The sequence below is a fragment of the Montipora foliosa genome, chromosome 9 (genome assembly GCF_036669935.1).
Source record: "Montipora foliosa isolate CH-2021 chromosome 9, ASM3666993v2, whole genome shotgun sequence".
NCBI classification, from domain to species: domain Eukaryota; kingdom Metazoa; phylum Cnidaria; class Anthozoa; order Scleractinia; family Acroporidae; genus Montipora; species Montipora foliosa.
Window position 1 is genome coordinate 2746179 of NC_090877.1, and position 17600 is coordinate 2763778.

The window sequence follows — 17600 nt, forward strand, 5'->3', positions numbered from 1 at the left end:
ACACAATGAAGTTCGACCCATGGCAGAGGTCTCTTTCCCGTAGGCGTCAGCCCCAGCAAACGCAAAAGAAAAGAGAGCTCTGCTAGCAGAGAAATAAAAGTCGAATTAGTAGGCCATTTCCGAGTTCATGCATTCCTCCTCTTCAACGGGAGTCTAAGTGCAAAATTTTTGTGATGGTAACTACCTCTTCTTCGCATATGAATGAAAGCTAATTTTCATAAGAAAAACTTTGCACTTAGACTCGCTTTGAAGAGGAGGCAGACATGAACACGGAAATGGGCTATTATGTAAACGCTTCGGTAGTATACAGGGTTTTCCCTCACGTGATCAGAACCGAAACAAAAGAAATCATTTGCATGATAATAGAGCTCAATTTTAGGAGGATTAGTTGGGTTCACTAACATGGCGGCCGGACGTCACGTGAAAACACTCTAAATGGGACAATGATTGCAACTCACATGTACGTGTGTAATAAGTATGAGAAATCGTATGAACGCGATTTTTGGGCACGAGTGATGTTTTGAAGGTAAGTTCATATGGTTTTTTTGTTTATTATATATTCAACAAAATCACTCCATCGCTTTGTCCGTATTGCACTCTATAACCTATTTATACCTTAATCATTGACCAATCAGAAACGCGATATTTTGTTGAGTATGTAATAAAACAGAGAAACAACTGACGAAAGGCATAAGGATGAGCAGAAAGTAAATAGGAAAATATGTAGTTAATATGTTGGTAGTTGAGTTGTACCTAATTCCACTGGCTATGGAAATTTTGGTGTAGCGAATAATGACTGAAGTTAAGCCTTATTGGCTGAATTGCCTACTACAGAAAGCCTGCCGCCTCGCGAATCCGATGAGTTATTTCAAGTGGATGCATATTTATAAAAAGTGGTTTAGTCGTTTTTTCCTTTGTTCAGGAATGAAACTCGAATTTTTATTCGCAACTGGAATTAATAACAATCATCTGTACTCCTTTTGGACAGAAATAGTTGATCTGTTTGCTGGTTTGTTTGGCTTTAAAATACGAGCGAACAACAGGTTTTTTTCACTCCGTTTGCCTGATTGTTTTTCGATGTGCCCTTATGTTTGTAATTGTAATCCCAAAGAGTTTTCGTAAAAGTAAGGAGAAATATCGCCAGCTTGTGTTTTCAGAAGTTTGTTTAGAGCACGTGCAGGTACTTTTTTGGAGATCTTGTTTGAAGTTTGTCCTTTCTAGCCGATTCTGGTTCTAAGCCAAGCTGCCATGTTTCAATCATAGTTAATCTAGGGACTGATTATGAAACCCTGGGAATTTCAAAAGCAGGAACAATACAGTCGTAATTAGATGTTGAGCCGACCGTGACCCTGCACAATTTTTTGTTTTTGGTTCACAAGTTAATTTCGAATAAATTATTCGAAGCTTTTGATTGGTTATCCTGCCGAAAAAAGTGTGTTTTTGTCGGGTTTTGTGCAGGGTCAAGGCCAAAAAAGCGAACAAAAACATGAAACAAAGAAACTTGTCGAGTTTCATAACCAGCCTACATCTATTAACTATGTTTCAATGAAATACATCAAAATGTAAATGATCTCGTTTTAAGAGATAAAGTAGAATAAAGTACATCAATAAAACTCCTTGTTTGACCTTGAACCGACAAAGACGATCTGTCACATCACGAGCTATAGTACGTCTGTGATTTCTAATTTTAGCTTGATTCCTATTCGCTGGCTTTTGACAGTCGACTCTGAAATAGCTTCTTTCCTTTTCCGTTCGCTTTCTGAGGATTTGCTTAACTGGTGAATTCGACAGTAAATTTCGGTGGAAAAACCGATATCGCACTCATTCTTTCGTGATTTATGCGATCAGTAGGTTTTTCGAGTGAAATTAACCGTGGAATTGACTAGTTAGGCAGCGAAGAAACTGACATAATTAAGCAATATCCGCCGGAAAACCAAAACGCGGACAATTCCAAAGCCTTTTATTTTCACTAATCCTAGAGACAGTAAGAATGAACAGCCCGGGAGCTCCGCATTTAGGCTTCGCTAAATCTATATATTTTATTTATTTATTGTCTTTCCCCATCGACAGGTATTTACTCTATTCATTTGCATTTAACTTCATGACCTGGTTTATAGTCCATTTGAATTGCCACAGGAACTAGTTCGTTGCGATCAGTCCCCTTTATTTTTGCAGATGCAAATAGAGCAATAGGAGATAGAGAGTTCCTCATTGTCCTACGGGGATCATGATCTGTGAGATCCGGGGATCTGGGCATGTCATCACACAACTTGTAGCGAAGAGCAAAGATGAAACCCTTTTTTATGGCCTGAAATTAAAGACGCCAAAAAATGGTCACAATTACATCTCCTTTTAAAAGAGAACAGAGTAGCTGGCGGAAGAGATTTCACAGCTGTGACTCACCCTACGGGCTCGCCAAGCTACAGCGAAATTATCCTACGATACCACACACTAAATCGTTCAAAAATATGTATCATTTTCAAATCTATGGAAAAGGAACCGGAAACTTCGAATAATTCAGAAGCTGATTTTGCATTTTCTCTTGTCCAAAAATGATATCTGATACTTGAACATTTTTATCCATTAAAAGAACAGGTGTCTTTAAAAACGGCAGTACAGCCCACGTTAAAATTTTCGTTTAAAAAAACATAACTTGCATTACGCCTTCCAAATAATAGGCAAGAAATCTCTACCCCTCAGGCAACTTACGTCTTCCAAAGAATCATCAGTTCTCAGAGCTGTTTGTACAGCGGTTTCCCAGTCAAATGTGGGATTCAATGTCGCATTGAGTTCGTTCCAGTCCAATCCTATTGGTCCCGCAAAAAAACAATCATCACCATTGTCATCATCGACGCAAAGTAAATTTGCTTCGGAATTATGGATAGACAAACTGCCCTGACATTTAAATCTTACTGTGTTTTAAGTTATTCATTTAGTATCCAACATGTGTGCACTCTTTTATCTTCGAGGTGTTACAAACACTCACGCAACGGGTGCCATTAATTACATGTACAATACAAGATTCACAAATTTTTTACCTTCTTTCTTCTCCTCAATGATCTCTAAAGACAACAAAATTTAATTATGTGAGGAAAAATATTCAAACAAACACCAAATACCTTTGTAAACATGTCGTTCACACTGTTTCAACATGAAACCTGAAAAGGCCAATTCCGAGTTGATGTCTGCTTTTTTTTTCAAAGCGAGTCTAAGTGCGACGTTTTTCTTATGAAAATCAATTTTCATTCATTTGCGATACCGGTGCAATATGTATCATGTTCATATTGTGACCCTCCTTGTCGTATAGAACTCCGTTTAGTTTTTAAAGGCGAAAGAAAAAGGGCTCCGACTTGAGGTGGTTTAAGATCTCGTGGTCTTTCTATTTTGCGATTTTAAGAGGTAGTAGGTGTGTTAATAATACTTTAAAGTTGAATGTGTAGGAAACCAGTGTGTTCCTAGGATTTGCTAGGTTTAGGTGGTTTCCAATTTGAGGAGGAATTGAAGCTGTGACCAAAAAGTCCTTGAGTGATTTGTCCTTCCTGTAGGCGACAATAGGAGCAATAGGGAAAATGTGCGCAAGTTTTGGGACGTTAGATATTAAAAATCAGTTTTTCATAAGCATCTCTTTGAGTTTAGGTACAGCTGGGTTGAAGGTGGTAACGGACGGTGGAATGTTTTTTGATGTCTTTATTTTGTTTTTCAAAGCCTCATTTCGCGTTGAGAAAACTACCTCTGACAGTGTTTTTTCAACTAGCTTGCGTGGGTAGACTCCAGCGCAGACATTGAGACCAATTGAAAACCAATTGAAAAATTGAAATTGCTTCAATATTCTTTAGCAATGCTAAAGACAATTTGTCAGCACAAGAACGACAAGCACTATCCGCACTACTCGCATAAAGAAAGGTGAACATTAAAAAAGCTGATAAGGGGACCACAACAGTCGTCATCGATGCCCAAGACAACATCCGAGAGGGCAACGTAGAAGTTTGTGACACAAACTTTTACACCCCTCTACAAGATCCTATAGTGTCCTCCACGGACAAAAAGGTCAGCAACATAGTCAATGCACTGTATACAAACAACCATATTGGCTCAATGACTTTCAGATGACTCAATCAAAGCCAGAACCCACCCAGAATACCGGTATTCTATACACTGCATGACGAAAATACACAAACCAAACCCAGTCAGCAGACCGATAGTTTCCGGTAGTGGTGGCCCTACACAACGTATTTCAAGCTTCATCGATTCGCTTTTACAACCTATTGCTAAGAAACACCCAATAGAAAATGAGGGGAAAGAAAGGGAGGATCAGGGCGTTGGCCGGGATATGTCATGTCCACCAAAGTTATTTTTAGACGAGCGGAAGTCTTTCTTTCGAGACGTCCGCACACAGTCTTGCTCTAAGGTTCTTAGTGAAAAGAGAAAACGGCGGCGCACGTGGAAGGCTGATCAATATTTATATTTATTCAAACATCAGACCGAGGTTGGCCTCCATGCGGACGTCTCGGAAGACAGACTTCCGCTAGAACAAAGACTTCCGCTCGTATAAAAATAACTTTCGTGGACATGACATATCCCGAGGGCGGGACCGGGAGCCTCCCTCTTTGTCCCCTCATTTGCTCTTGAGACACCACAAAACACTACAAAACACGCAACTTCCAGACAATGCAATAATTGCTACACTCGATGTCTGTTCTCTTTATACCAACATCCCGCAGGAAGAGGAGATGGAGGTTATCTGCCAATGTTATGAAAATCACTATCAGTCAAATCCACCCATCCTCACATCCACTCTTGGGGACCTCATGAAACTGATTCTTAAAGAAAACGCCTTCAAATTCAATGTTGAGCACTATTTACAGACCCACGGTATAGCAATGGCACAAAAATGCCAGTAGCTTTCTCAGTCATCTTTTTGGCTCACATCGAGAAACAACTACTTTTATCCAGCCCCCATTAACCTACTATCTGGAAAAGGTTCATTGATAACCTTTTTTCGGTGTGGACCATAAGCAAACACGAAATCAACAGCTTGAATTTGCTTACCAATTCCACCCTACGATCAAATTCACTCGCGAAAATCTAAACGCACAGTGTTCCTTGATGTCCAAACTTATTTTAAAGTCACAGAAACGTTCCAATACACGCATTTCTCTTTATGTCACCCTCTCAGCTTAAAGAAGGGTTTCATCAAAGGACAGACATTATGCCTTTTGCGAACGAACTCGATTGAGGAAAAATTCGAGACGTACAAACGGGTTTTCCAATCGCGTCTACTTGAACGAGGCTACCCATGCAAGTTAGTTGAAGAAACACTAGCAGACGTAGTTTTCTCATCGCCAAATGAGGCTTTGAAAAACAAAACAAAGACATCCAAAAACATTCTACCGTTCGTTACCACCTTCAACCCAGCTGTACCTAAACTCAAAGAGATCCTTATGAAAAACTAGTTTTTAATATCTAACGTCCCAAAACTTGCGCAAATTTTTCCTAATGCTCCTATTGTCGCCTGCAGAAAGGACAAAACACTCAAGGACTTTTTGGTCAGAGCTTCAGTTCCTCCTCAAACTGGAAACCACCTAAACCTAGCAAATCCTAGGAACGCACTGGTTTGTTAAACATTCCGCGACAAAGCATTACTTAACCCCGACGCACCTACTACCTCTTAAATCGCAAAATAGAAAGACCATGAGCTCTTAGACCACCTCAAGTCGGAGCCCTTTTTCTTTCGCATTTAAAACTAAACGGAGTTATATAAGGTAAGGAGGGTGACAATATCACAACTACTATATCATTGTTCGTTTCTTTGTGCTTTTACGGGAAGACCAATTTCAAGTTTTCCCCTTTTGCAAAAAGCGAAGTTTGACTCGCAGAGTAATTTAATATGAACTTTTAGGAGCACAGTCGTGTTTCAAGAAATAATAGGGACTTTAAGATCTACAACGCCGACGTCGGCGAAAACGTCTTTCGCGATTATTGCATCCTGCTCACGCTGTACATTGTGGACTAAGTATCCTAAAAATAAATTGTTACTAGTGGTTTCAGAGTAAAAATAAAGAATAAAAGATTCACATTTGTACACTAGCGTTGTCTTTCAAACCTCACATTTGGTGATTTCACGTCGTTGTTGTGAAGAAGACCGCAAAAATAGTTGCTACACTTCAGTGTGCCGCACGTGCAGCACGATAATTTTTCATGTTTTAACCAATGATATTGTGAGGTTCTCGTTGACGACCGCGTCGTAGATCTTAAAGTCCCTAATTCTCCGCCTTCAACCTTAAAAACCAAATTACCAAAGCTATGGATATTTGTATTCACCACATGCACAAATCCCATAATACGTCTCTTTATCCCCACCCACCCACCCCCCCCCCCCCCCCTCCAAAAAAAATTGCATAGGCATTCTTTCCGATTTCTCTTGGGACATCTTCATGCATGTAGGATTTGTGCAAGTAGAGAACTAATCTTAACTTACTGGCTGCGCAGTTCCCCCAAATGCGATGCTGAGCATGATTGTCCGTTGTTGAACACCAAAGTCTGTTATGGCCATCAGTCACGCAACTGCTGTAAACCTTTCCACGGTAGGTGAATGGAAAATGGCACCATTCACCTCCTGTTGTCTTAACACTGCAACCTTCAGCTTTTGTGGTGGAGGACACTGTAAGTTGTTATAAAATAATTAGGATAGTACGCGCACTCTCAATGGTCAATAACTGTGTTTAGATGAAAACACGGCTGTGACATCACTCGAGTTTTGATTGGTTATGTAGTCATACGCGCGTTTTGATCGGCTGGTAGGAAATATGAGCTTGTATCAAGAAAATCTGTTTCAATCTAAAAGTAAAAAAACCAGCCTTTTCCTTCATTTGTCGAATCATTATCTTTGAGAAATGTTTTATAAAAGCAATAGAGGACTTTTTTCCGGGTTTCCATAGCCTCATCTAAACACTCGGGGGAGTTGGGAGAATTCTCGACAGTTATGCAAACCCTCGACTGCGTCTCGGGTTTGCATAAGAGTCTCAACTCCCTCTCGTGTTTAGATGAGGCTATGGAAACACGGAATACGACGTCCTCTATTGCTTAATTAGTGCAAAATGTACGAAGAAAGCCAGATTCGTGCGAAAAATCACGAAAATGGATTTATTTTCTCGTAACACTTCTCCTTTGTTCCCTTTTCATGTAATTCCATCAATGTGCCGCTAAAGGTCAGTTTAAGGTGCTTTATAACACAGACAACGGACGAATGTACAGAAGCGGTTTTCGTAAGCACGAGCCTGCGAGAAATGTTCTCAAGCGATAGAGAGGCCTTGAAATAAACCAGAAGATAGGAGAACGTTGTCATTAAAACCTGAAATTTGACGATTTCACGTCCTTGTATGTAGTGCGTGCCCACACGTGCAGAACGATTCTTTTTTCTCCTTTTAACCAACGATATTATTGTTTTGTGCCCTTTTTGTGTTATTTATTCACGTTCGTACATTCAAGATTGAATGATCGGTGTTCCCTGAGTATTTTTTTTTTAAGAAAGCATTTGTATCCGAGATGAGTAACATGAAGAACAACCTAATTTTTTTTGCGAATTTCCCAGGCGCCGCGATCTTGAATAATGAGGGAGTTAAAGAAATAGGGAGTTTAAGAAACCACGACGGCTACGGGGACGAAAACGTCACTCCAAAATATACGTTTGAGCTATTCTACGTATTTCGGGATTATTCAATCTTGTTTATATTATACAATATGTGCGAAGTGTCCTATAACTGGATTGATACGGACGGATTTGAAGTAAAGAGCAAGACTACAAGATTCACTTTAGTTTGTCCACGTTGTCGTCAAAACCTCAAATTTGGTAATTTCACGTAGTAGTTTTGACGAGTACGGGGAGAAATGTTCAAAAATACGTGTCGCTTGTGCAGCACGATCATTTTGGTTTTTTCAACCAATAATATTACTGCTTTTTGGCGTTGTCGTTGCCGAAGCCGTTGTCGTTTCTTAAACTCCCAAATGACGACGTCTACGGCTGCGACAACGCCACAAAACAATAATAGGGGCCTTAAACAAAGACGACGACGACGGCTACGTGAACGCCACAAAAAAATAGGTTTAAATTGCAAAAACAATAGTTCTGCAAGCCCTGCACGTGCGTTTTACATTTTGATACATTTCTTTGCCGTTCTCGTCTTGACCACGACGTGAAATGATCGAACTGGAGGTCATATGGAAGACGACAGCACCTGACGATTAATTTTCAATTTTCTCGCAAAATATCCACACTGTTCACATCAATTTCATTATTGGAATGTGTATTCACACTTTCCAAGCCGAACGACTTGGAGGAATCGCAAGATTATTACAGTAACGGTTATGCAACAGCTATAGTTATGCAAAACTTGGGGGGAGAGGGTAAAAGAGGATTTGTGCAAGTAGAGAACTAATTAATCTTAACTTACTGGCTGCGCAGTTCCCCCAAAAGCCATGCTGAGCGTAATTGTCCGTTGTTGAACACCAAAGTCTGTAATGGCCATCAGTCGTGCAACTGCTGTAAACCTTTCCACGGTAGGTGAATGGAAAATGGCACCATTTACCTTCTGTTGTCTTAACACTGCAACCTGTGGTGGACACAGTAAGTTGTTAGTGCAAAATGCAAGACGAAGCCAGATCCGTGAGGTAAATCACGAAAATGGGTTTATTTTCTAACGACACGGCTAACGTTTGCAAAAACGTATCCCTTCCTTGTACTTGTACATATTCATTGCCGTGAAGTTGACATCTTAAATTCCCACGACCTGCTCCCGTCTAATCTTGTAGCCTAGTCGGTAGAGCAGAGGTATATTAACCCGAAGCTCGTAGGTTCAATTCCCACCCCGATCAGAGCTTTTCTCTGTCCTTGCAATTGTGTGGGCCCAATTCCAATAATAAGGCTAACGCTCATACGGTTTACATGGGTAGAAAATAGCACCTCACATGATACTTCTCCCTTGTTCCCTTTTCAATTCATCCCATAAATGTGCCGCTCATTTTCTAAAAGGACATACGCCTTAATTAAGGTATTTAAGGTGCTTTATAAAACAGACAACCCGCGAATCTACGCAAGCGGTTTCCGCAAGCACGAGCGTGCGAGGAATGCTCTCAAGCGATAGAGAGGCTTTGAAAGAAACCAAGAAATGATAGCGTTGTCATTAAAACCTCAAGTTTGATGATTTCACGTCCTTGTACGTAAAGCACCTGCGTGTTCGCACGTGCAGCGCGATTCTTTTTCCTCTTTTAACCAATGATATTATTGTTTTGTGGCCTTTTTGTCGACGTAGGCATCGTCGTCACTACTTTACCAATCGTCTTATTTATTCCATTTGTAGATCGCTGGAGTCATAGAACTGCTGTAGCCTGCTACATTCAAGATTGAATGATCAGTGTTCCCTGAGTTTTTTTTTTTGAAAAGAAAGCGTTTGTATCCGAAATATTTTAAATTATGGACCGCCTAATATTTTTGCAAATTTCCCGAGCGCTGAGATCTTGAATAATTATGGAGTTTAAGAAATGACGACGGCTACGGCTACGACAACGCCGCAAAACAATAATAGGGAACTTGAGCAACGACAACGGTGACGGCAACGAGAACGCGAGGAATTTGTATATTTAGAGGAAAAAAAACAATGGCCTTGCACGCCCTACACGTGCATTTTTCACTTTTATCCATGCCTTTGCCGTCGTCTGCAGAACAACAACGTGAAATGGCTAAATTTTAGTTTTTATGAAGAACGTCAACACTTGACAATAACGTTTCATTTACTCCCGCAATTTACGAGTGGTTCCGACCAATAAGGAGCTTAAGAACGCGCGTTTTTGAGACGCGGGCGGCAACCGAAAGAGAACATTTCGCGTACCAGGACAGTGGTGTCTCCCGGATTTTTATACAATGATCTCTTATAGAGAAAATATACTTAGTAATGTAAATGTGGTTGTGTGAAGACAAGTTAAAAGGGAAAGCAGCTCACTTCCGGTTGCCGTCCGCGTATCAAAAACGCGCGTGCTTAAGCTCCCTAATGTCATTTTTGAGAAAACACTAAACCCGCGTCACGAAGTGATTATGCACCTATCAATGTTAAGCTTCTGGGGGAGGAGGCCGGGCATAGGCGGGGGATTTGAACTCAGATCAGTTTTTCTGTTCAAATGCCCGGCCCCAGGGAAGTCATCCTGGGTCAAAAAAGTGCAAATTTCTCACCCCAGGGGCACCCGGAGCTTAGAACGATCTGCCACGTGTTCCAGAGCGTCAAGATGCACGAACTCCTGCCATTCGTCTTTGAATTGCAGAACCAAGATTTCGTCGTCAACATCAATTTTGAATTCTGTTTTCACCGTATTGATTTATTTTACTCTCACCAACTACCAGAGCCTTACGGCTCTCGCCGTACTGAACAAGAACCTACATAGCAAATTTAATTAAATACATTTATTATGCTTATGAATTCAAGCAAGCATACACAAGCTGCACAAAGAAAACTCATCAATATTCAAACATATGCAAAAAATATGCACCAGAACACAACGGAAACAAAAGCTTTTCTATTGGATTACATGTCAACCTTGTTAAAAAGATTCGATGACCTTTGTCTTACAAAATACAGAGCAGATTCACTCTTTCACTCATGGCGTTGAGGGAATCGCAGAGAATCGGTTTGCTTCTAGTGACTTCTGGGTAATCCCAAAATGGCGGTACTATTTTTCAGTCTTTCTCGGTCATTCAAGATGGCGATCAGCCAAGATGGCGTCAGTGGACCCCTCTCTTCTAACGGTTAAAGTCAAAGGTCCCAACCCCCGGAACTCAACGAATGATCAAACGTCTCTACCACGGGCAGAATGGTAACGTCAAATCCCCCTCCTATGCCCGTGTTTCCCCCACCCCCCTTCCCCAGCGGCTTAACATTGATAGGTGCATTATAATAACGCGAATTTCTATTTTCAGATGACGTTTTCGTTGCCGTCGCCGTCGTCGTTGTTTAAGTTCTCTATTAGATTAAAGTTTGAGTCCGCAGTTTTTTCTTTCTGGATACGCCTTCTCCACACGTATCCGGCGAATTCGTTGGCGAATACATCCGGAATTTTTTAAATGCACTCTCCAGAGTGGATATTTTTTAATCCGCTATGAATCCGGAACGGCGTGGACGCTAAGGACGCTTTCCTTTTTTACAGAACTGACCCGCCAGACCGGGCAGTTGGAAGGACTAACTCTACAACGCCTTCAAATTAACACACTTCGAGGATGATATATACTTCTCCAGAAATATGTGAGGGATTATTATGCAAGTGTTCCTTCAAATTGTTGCATTTTCTTTGCAACTTGACGGGTCTAGCCAGCCAGTTCTCCCAAAAGAAAAGCGCCCTTAATCTGGACCTATTTTTATCCGGATGACTTAACTACAGAAAGACAATAATAGCGGAGCTCCTCGAGCGCACACTCACGCGCGCGCGAGCTCCATAGTTAAGAAAATTTGGTCACAATGAACGAAGTTATACATTAAATGAATCAAACACTGAACTGCGGATATGAAATCAAGTAAGCTGGAGTTGGTCACTCCCAACGTCAGTGGCTTCATAGCTCAGTTGGTTAGAGCGTCGCACCGGTATCGCGAGGTCACGGGTTCAAAAACCGTTAAAGTCCTGAAATTTTCCGGCTTCTCTGCGCAATTGCAAAAATTGCGTCCATAAATGCGAGGATCATAGCTTTACTTGAAAATTTGTAAACTATCAATCCGAGAAATAATTATTTTGGTTTTGACGTCTCGTACGCTCGCCCGTACACTCCTTGCGGAGGAGGGAAGGGAATCAGGTGTCAGTCGTGGTAAGGGGTATGTTATATTTTCTTGGCGAGAAATGTGAAACCCGCGTTTTTCCTAGCGGGAAATTAAGCAGGAAATGGTGTGGGCATTGACATCGCATTCAAAAACTTGTTTACTTTAGGAAGTTGTTTTCAAGTATTTCATACTATTAGCGACGAACAACGGGATAAAAAGCAGGAAAGCGTACGAGAGGAGAAGCGACAAAATTTGAGAAATTTCTGTCGAGAGCTCGAGAAGCCGAGGAAGGAGAAGAACACCGTTAAAAGTTGAGAGAAACAGAGCGAGAGACGACACACACAAAACACTTATTTACAACGGACTTAACTGAAGATTAGAGTGTAATGTGAAGTGCTAGTTTTCAACCCCATATCAACCATGTGAGCGTTAGCCTTTCTAATGGGAATGGGCCCACACAAGGACAAAGAAAAACTCTGACCAGGGTGGGAATTGAACCCAAGACCTTCGGGGAAAACTGGCTCACCTTTCTGAGAGGTCGCCAAAATGAACTGTGTCACCGCCGCGATCGAGGCGGAAGCCATCAAGAGGCGTGACATGTGTACAAATTAAATTCTAGACCTTGTGAAGTCGGCCTGACCTCGAAGGAGGAGGAGGTTCCATGTAAGTCTTCATTCATAGGTCGTCACTTTTCAGTTAGGTATGATACAGTCGAAACTTCCGTAAGCGGGACACCCTCGAGACCAAGGATAAGTGTCCGCTTACGGGAGGTGTCCGCTCATGGGAGGTTGAAAAAAGAAAGTGCAATAGAGGGCATATCATACACCACAACAAGTCTTTTACAGCTCCTTAAGACAACTTGTGGTTGTGTTTCAAGGTGAGTAGGCAGGCAAAACACGACTCTTATTGGTCAAGATAGGAAATTGAAAGACCTCAGAGCTTTGCTCTAACAAGTACATCTTTCAAAGACCTCCTAGGGGAGAGTTTTTAATGATTTCTCTTAGTAAGGGCTGGTTTTGTATAAGATGCCATTTGTTCATTAGAATGTGTTTGAGATTGGGTGAGGAAGTTCCGGAAGAGTGCGTCTAACTCAGCAACGGCAGTTCTTACAACGGGAAAGCGGATAAACTGTGAGAGGAGCAGGATATGGTATAGAATTGCCTTGCTCCCTTAAGGAGACAAATTTTCGTGCGACTGGCTTGAAGAAAAGTTTTAAAAGGAAATGAAAGGAAAAAAAGCTAATTGTAATCGAAATGACTATGTTTTTTCCAGGACAGTCTGCGATGAAACCGTTAAAAACGAACCCATTTCGTTAGATATACGGGAGGATATTTTAGACCCTGTGGGCCCTGAATAGGTGTCCGTGTCTGCTTACGAGAGACGTCCGATTACAGGTGGTGTCCTTTAGTGGAGGTTCGACTGTACTCAAGTTTTGCCAGTCAAAGTAAGACAGATCCACTTTTTCTGCCGACAGTTTAAGCCCTACCTCCATGGATAGTCACCTGGCGGATGGACATCGGGTTGGTTCCCGCCAGACGCTGCTGAGTGAAGTACTTGTCGCTTATCCATAAAGGTTTATTTGTAATGAAATCCTCATATCTGGAAGGAAGTCTTGCGTATCTCTAAACGGGAAAAAGAGACCGTTTCGTTAAGAAGAATTCCGGGCAGGAAACGTTTTCTGGTTGGTAAGTACCCTGTAGTCAGGAAACCAATTCCTCCATCATCTACTTACTCCAATTGCTGGCTCCATGAATAACTGGAAAAATGCTGATAGCGGGAGATATTCTGAAATATTTGTGATCTCCTTTCCACCAGTGATACTCATGTATTGGTGAAGAGATACATTGCTTGCAAAAACTGTCTGAAAATAAGCAGTGACGCAGTATTTGCTGAAAGGATCTTGAGTTAACACAGCAGCCAGTTCATTGGGTTTCATATTTAATAATGCGAAGCCATGCACGGAAGGATTGAATTTGTAGGTAAATGTGGCCTTTTTTCTAGCCAGCTCTTTGTCTCTCATCGCTTTACATATTTCACTGGTTTCTTGAGGAAGAGACACCTCACACGGGACTGCAGTTACAGACCTTAATAAAGAAATGATATTGGTAATTAAAATTGACCTTTAAATTTTAAGCCACATTAGTCAACTCCAGCTGGCTTATAGCCTTGGAGTAAAACACTTCCAATTGATAGTGCCTCATGCAATGGGGAGAATCTTTTAAGATGTTAAAAATATGTAAAGAAAATAAGTAAAGAGAATTTAACATGGAGGTGTATCTATGACAAAATGCAATCCTCTGTAATTGATACAGTTATTTCCAAATCGATCCGAACACCCGTTTCAGGTATCATGCAAATAGTCAAAATGTAGAAAAAGGCATAATGCAAATAGGCATAACGTGAAAAGGCATCATGCAAAGAGGCATAACGCGAAAAGGCAAAACGCAAATAGGCATAACACGAAAAGGCAAAATGCAAGTAGGCATAACGCAAATAGGCATAACACGAAAAGGCTTAATGCAAATAGATGCAAATAGGAATAACGCGAAAGGGCATCATGCAAGTAGGCATCACGCAAATAGACATCACGCAAACAATCACTACGTGAGATAATCAGCGGTCGTAGGAAGGACCTGGAGCCTTCGTATCTTTTTTGAGAAGATGGTGTTCGAACGGGCGATACCTCCTTCTTCCACTCAGAATGTCTTGGCTCAATATTTGAGAATTCTTACTGAACTATTACGCCAGGAGAAATGGTTTCGAAAGTGATTTTGTTTCCTTTCGTCTTAAACAATTAATTCAAGTCCTTTTTCAGCTGAAACTATTAATCCGCAGAGTGCACAGATAGTCTCTTTTCTTCGAAAAGCTTTGGCAATGACAGAAAATTTCTACCAAGAAGTCAATGCTACACAGGTACCTGCTCTTTTTTATACGGGTAAACCAGTCCGACCAAGATTCCAAATAGAAGCCGACAGCTTGAAATTCCTACTGTAATTAGGCTTGAAATTGCCACAACGATGTCCGTAAGCTTGCGAATTCGCCGCTACCCTTTTCAGGACGCACTCTTTCTTGGTCGGACTGATCTTCGGTCGTTCTCTCGTCGCTCAGAAGCCGAATTGCAACGCTTAAAAGAGACGACACTATCTATTGTAAAGCAGAACCTGCATAATTTGCAGCCATGTTCAAAATGGTACTATCTGAACCAGCGACGCGAGTATCTGCGGGGGCTATTTTGTAGTGCTTTCAGCAGCAATTACCGACCCCTCCCCCACTCCCGACCACATACCCACCCCTTTCTCCCCCTCTTTGCGTTAAACCTTTTAAAGAGCTGCCTTTTCGCGTTATGCTTATTTGCGTGATTGCTTTTGCAAGTATGCCTTTCTACATTTTGACTATCTACATGATACCTGAAACGAGTGTTCGCCCTTCAGCTTCGAATCGATGCATTGGCGATTTGGAAATTACTATATCAATTACAGAGGATTGCGTTTTGTCATAGATATACCTCCATAATTTAAGTTAAAATTTTTTTCACCGAATTAATTGTGGTGACCAAAAAGGAATTAAAAAGATATGGAATTAACAGTAAAAGTGATTGCTTGTATTGCGGTGAATTATATTCCATAGGAAACACTTTTCTAGACTGCCAATTCACCTTGTCTTTTACTCGTCAGCTGGTGGGGTAGTTTAATGCCACAAACAATTCTAGTTTAATCCAGAACCAAAACAAATCGTGTTTGGCTTGTTCAAGCAAGCCTTGCTGCGCATAGGGCTGTGAGAAACTGCGTTTTGGCTTCCATCAATCAAATTTCCAAACATAGCCGGGAATATCGACTCCGCCTCTGGAAAGTGAATTGGAGTCTTTGGTTTTTGTTTATTTAGTTCACAGTTTGAACACCATTATGATGTTTTTAATTCTTTAGTAAAAAGATTCGCACAGATGCCATCGCTTTCCATCGGCGTTGAGTTCGAATGTACGAATATACCGTGGGAACCAAAAATACTAATTGGTGGGTAATGTCACGCATCAATTAGCAAGTATCAAAAATACCATGATACTCTTTGCTTGTCCCTCCAAAATTTTGCATAAGCATTGTTTTTATTTTCTCTTGGGACTTACAATGGTCCCGTACATTCGAACTCAACGCCGATGGAAAGCGATGGAATCTTAACGAATCTTTCTACTGTAGAATTATATGGTTACATGTAACCATAGCAACAGTGATCTTTTCACGTGTGAAGATATATATGTTACTTACCGGCCGGGAGGTCCATATAGGGAAAACCTGTGCCCGAGGTCACGAGTGCGGCCTTGGGCATACTCGAGACAGAAGGCACAGTTTTTCCCTACACCGACCGACCAAGGCCGGTGAATAACCTGTTTATTTATTTTTTTTTTTTTTTCATAAAAAGATGTGCTGGCTGGGAAGAATTGCTTAAGGCTGTGATGCTTATTATCAAAATAGAAATATCAGGAAGTAATTTGTTACGCATCACTGTTTAATTTTAAAAACATTTAAAAGGCTTCAAGAAATATATTTTTGGTCCTAACGTCGACCCGGGTTGGCGGGCAAGACAGAAAAATTCCGCCCGCTCCCTGAGCCAATCAGATTGCATTATTTGCAGAATTCCTCACGCTCGCACATTGAGAAAAAATATATGTATTATTCACCGGCTGGAAGGTCCGTATATGGAAAAACTGTGCCCGAGGTCTTGAGTACGGCCCGAGGCCGCAGGCCGAGGGACGTACTCAAGGCCGAGGGCTCAGTTTTTCTCTATACGGACCGACCTAAGCCGGTGAATAAAGTATTTATTTTTTCTGCTTTTTTTTCTGAAATGAACATGGCAAACTGGTTTGCAAAAAGTCTTTATACGCGCTCTACTTTGCACTGTCACAGTTGAAATTAACTTATAACTGAAAAAAGCGCTCCGTTCGCAAAGCTCAAAGAAAAATGATAGATTAACGATGAAACAGAACTTCAAATATCTCTTGGTGCAATAAAAATAAAAAACAAACGAACCATTTATATTTCATGGCAAGCACAGAGAAATGAGCTAAACAAACTAAACAATGATGTTTGAAAAATTCGTACAAACAGGCGAATAATTTGCTACGTATGAAAATGCTTTGCCTTGTTGAAAATGAAACGAAAGTTCTTAAAACAGGAGGTACAAATTTAGTGAAAAATGCTCTAACATCTCTCTCTGCCTTCATATCTTATTATTTCAGGGATTCATCTTTGTTCTCCGTCAAGTCCTTCAGAAATCAGTGCAAAACTAGAAAACTACACAAGAAAAACTTGTTGACATTAGTTCACAGCGTTACGATTTGTTTGACTATTTTAGCGACGAATCCGTATTTTCTTTGATGAAGCAAAATAGAGCGAGATTATAAAATAGAACTGCAAAGTAAATAACGGATGTCAACCCAAAAACTGAGCTCAAAGGACTTCTCTGCAGTTAGTCGTTTTAGTTAAACGGCATGTCAACAGTTCACGAAAAACAACAACGCGAAAAACCACGGCGTCGCGATGTTTGTTTGCCTATTTTAGCCAGGAATCCGTATATTCTTAAATGACGGAATATAAAACGAGAGTAGAATTAACAAATCGAAACTGGTTTTTACCACAATTGCTTGTAATCTCGCAATGTGATTGGCTAATTTGCCGTTGTCGATAAGAGTCTAGACAACGCTGCTTGCGTCATGCTTGCGTCACTTTGTCACGCAATGTAATAGCCAATCAGGAACGCTCATTTTGGGAAATAAACCAATCATATTGCGAGAAAGTTATGGACAACGCTTTGCTC

At 40.9% G+C, this 17600-nt stretch overlaps 1 protein-coding gene across 8 annotated transcripts in view; it reads right to left on the reverse strand.

Moving 5' to 3' along the window:
* Positions 1 to 17600, reverse strand: part of LOC137969526 (polyunsaturated fatty acid 5-lipoxygenase-like) — a 104238-nt gene that overhangs the window by 10105 nt on the left and 76533 nt on the right. For 5 of the 8 annotated variants that reach the window (XM_068815819.1, XM_068815818.1, XM_068815815.1 and 2 more), the window contains 7 exons: positions 13525 to 13876; positions 13279 to 13414; positions 8451 to 8609; positions 6479 to 6661; positions 3039 to 3062; positions 2710 to 2807; positions 2107 to 2308 (listed from right to left, as the gene is read on the reverse strand). In XM_068815819.1, coding sequence (XP_068671920.1) covers positions 2107 to 2308; positions 2710 to 2807; positions 3039 to 3062; positions 6479 to 6661; positions 8451 to 8609; positions 13279 to 13414; positions 13525 to 13876 — 1154 coding nt within the window. The remainder of the gene's footprint in view (positions 1 to 2106; positions 2309 to 2709; positions 2808 to 3038; positions 3063 to 6478; positions 6662 to 8450; positions 8610 to 13278; positions 13415 to 13524; positions 13877 to 17600) is intronic. The other 3 variants (XM_068815820.1, XM_068815821.1, XM_068815822.1) reach the window with 2 other exon arrangements.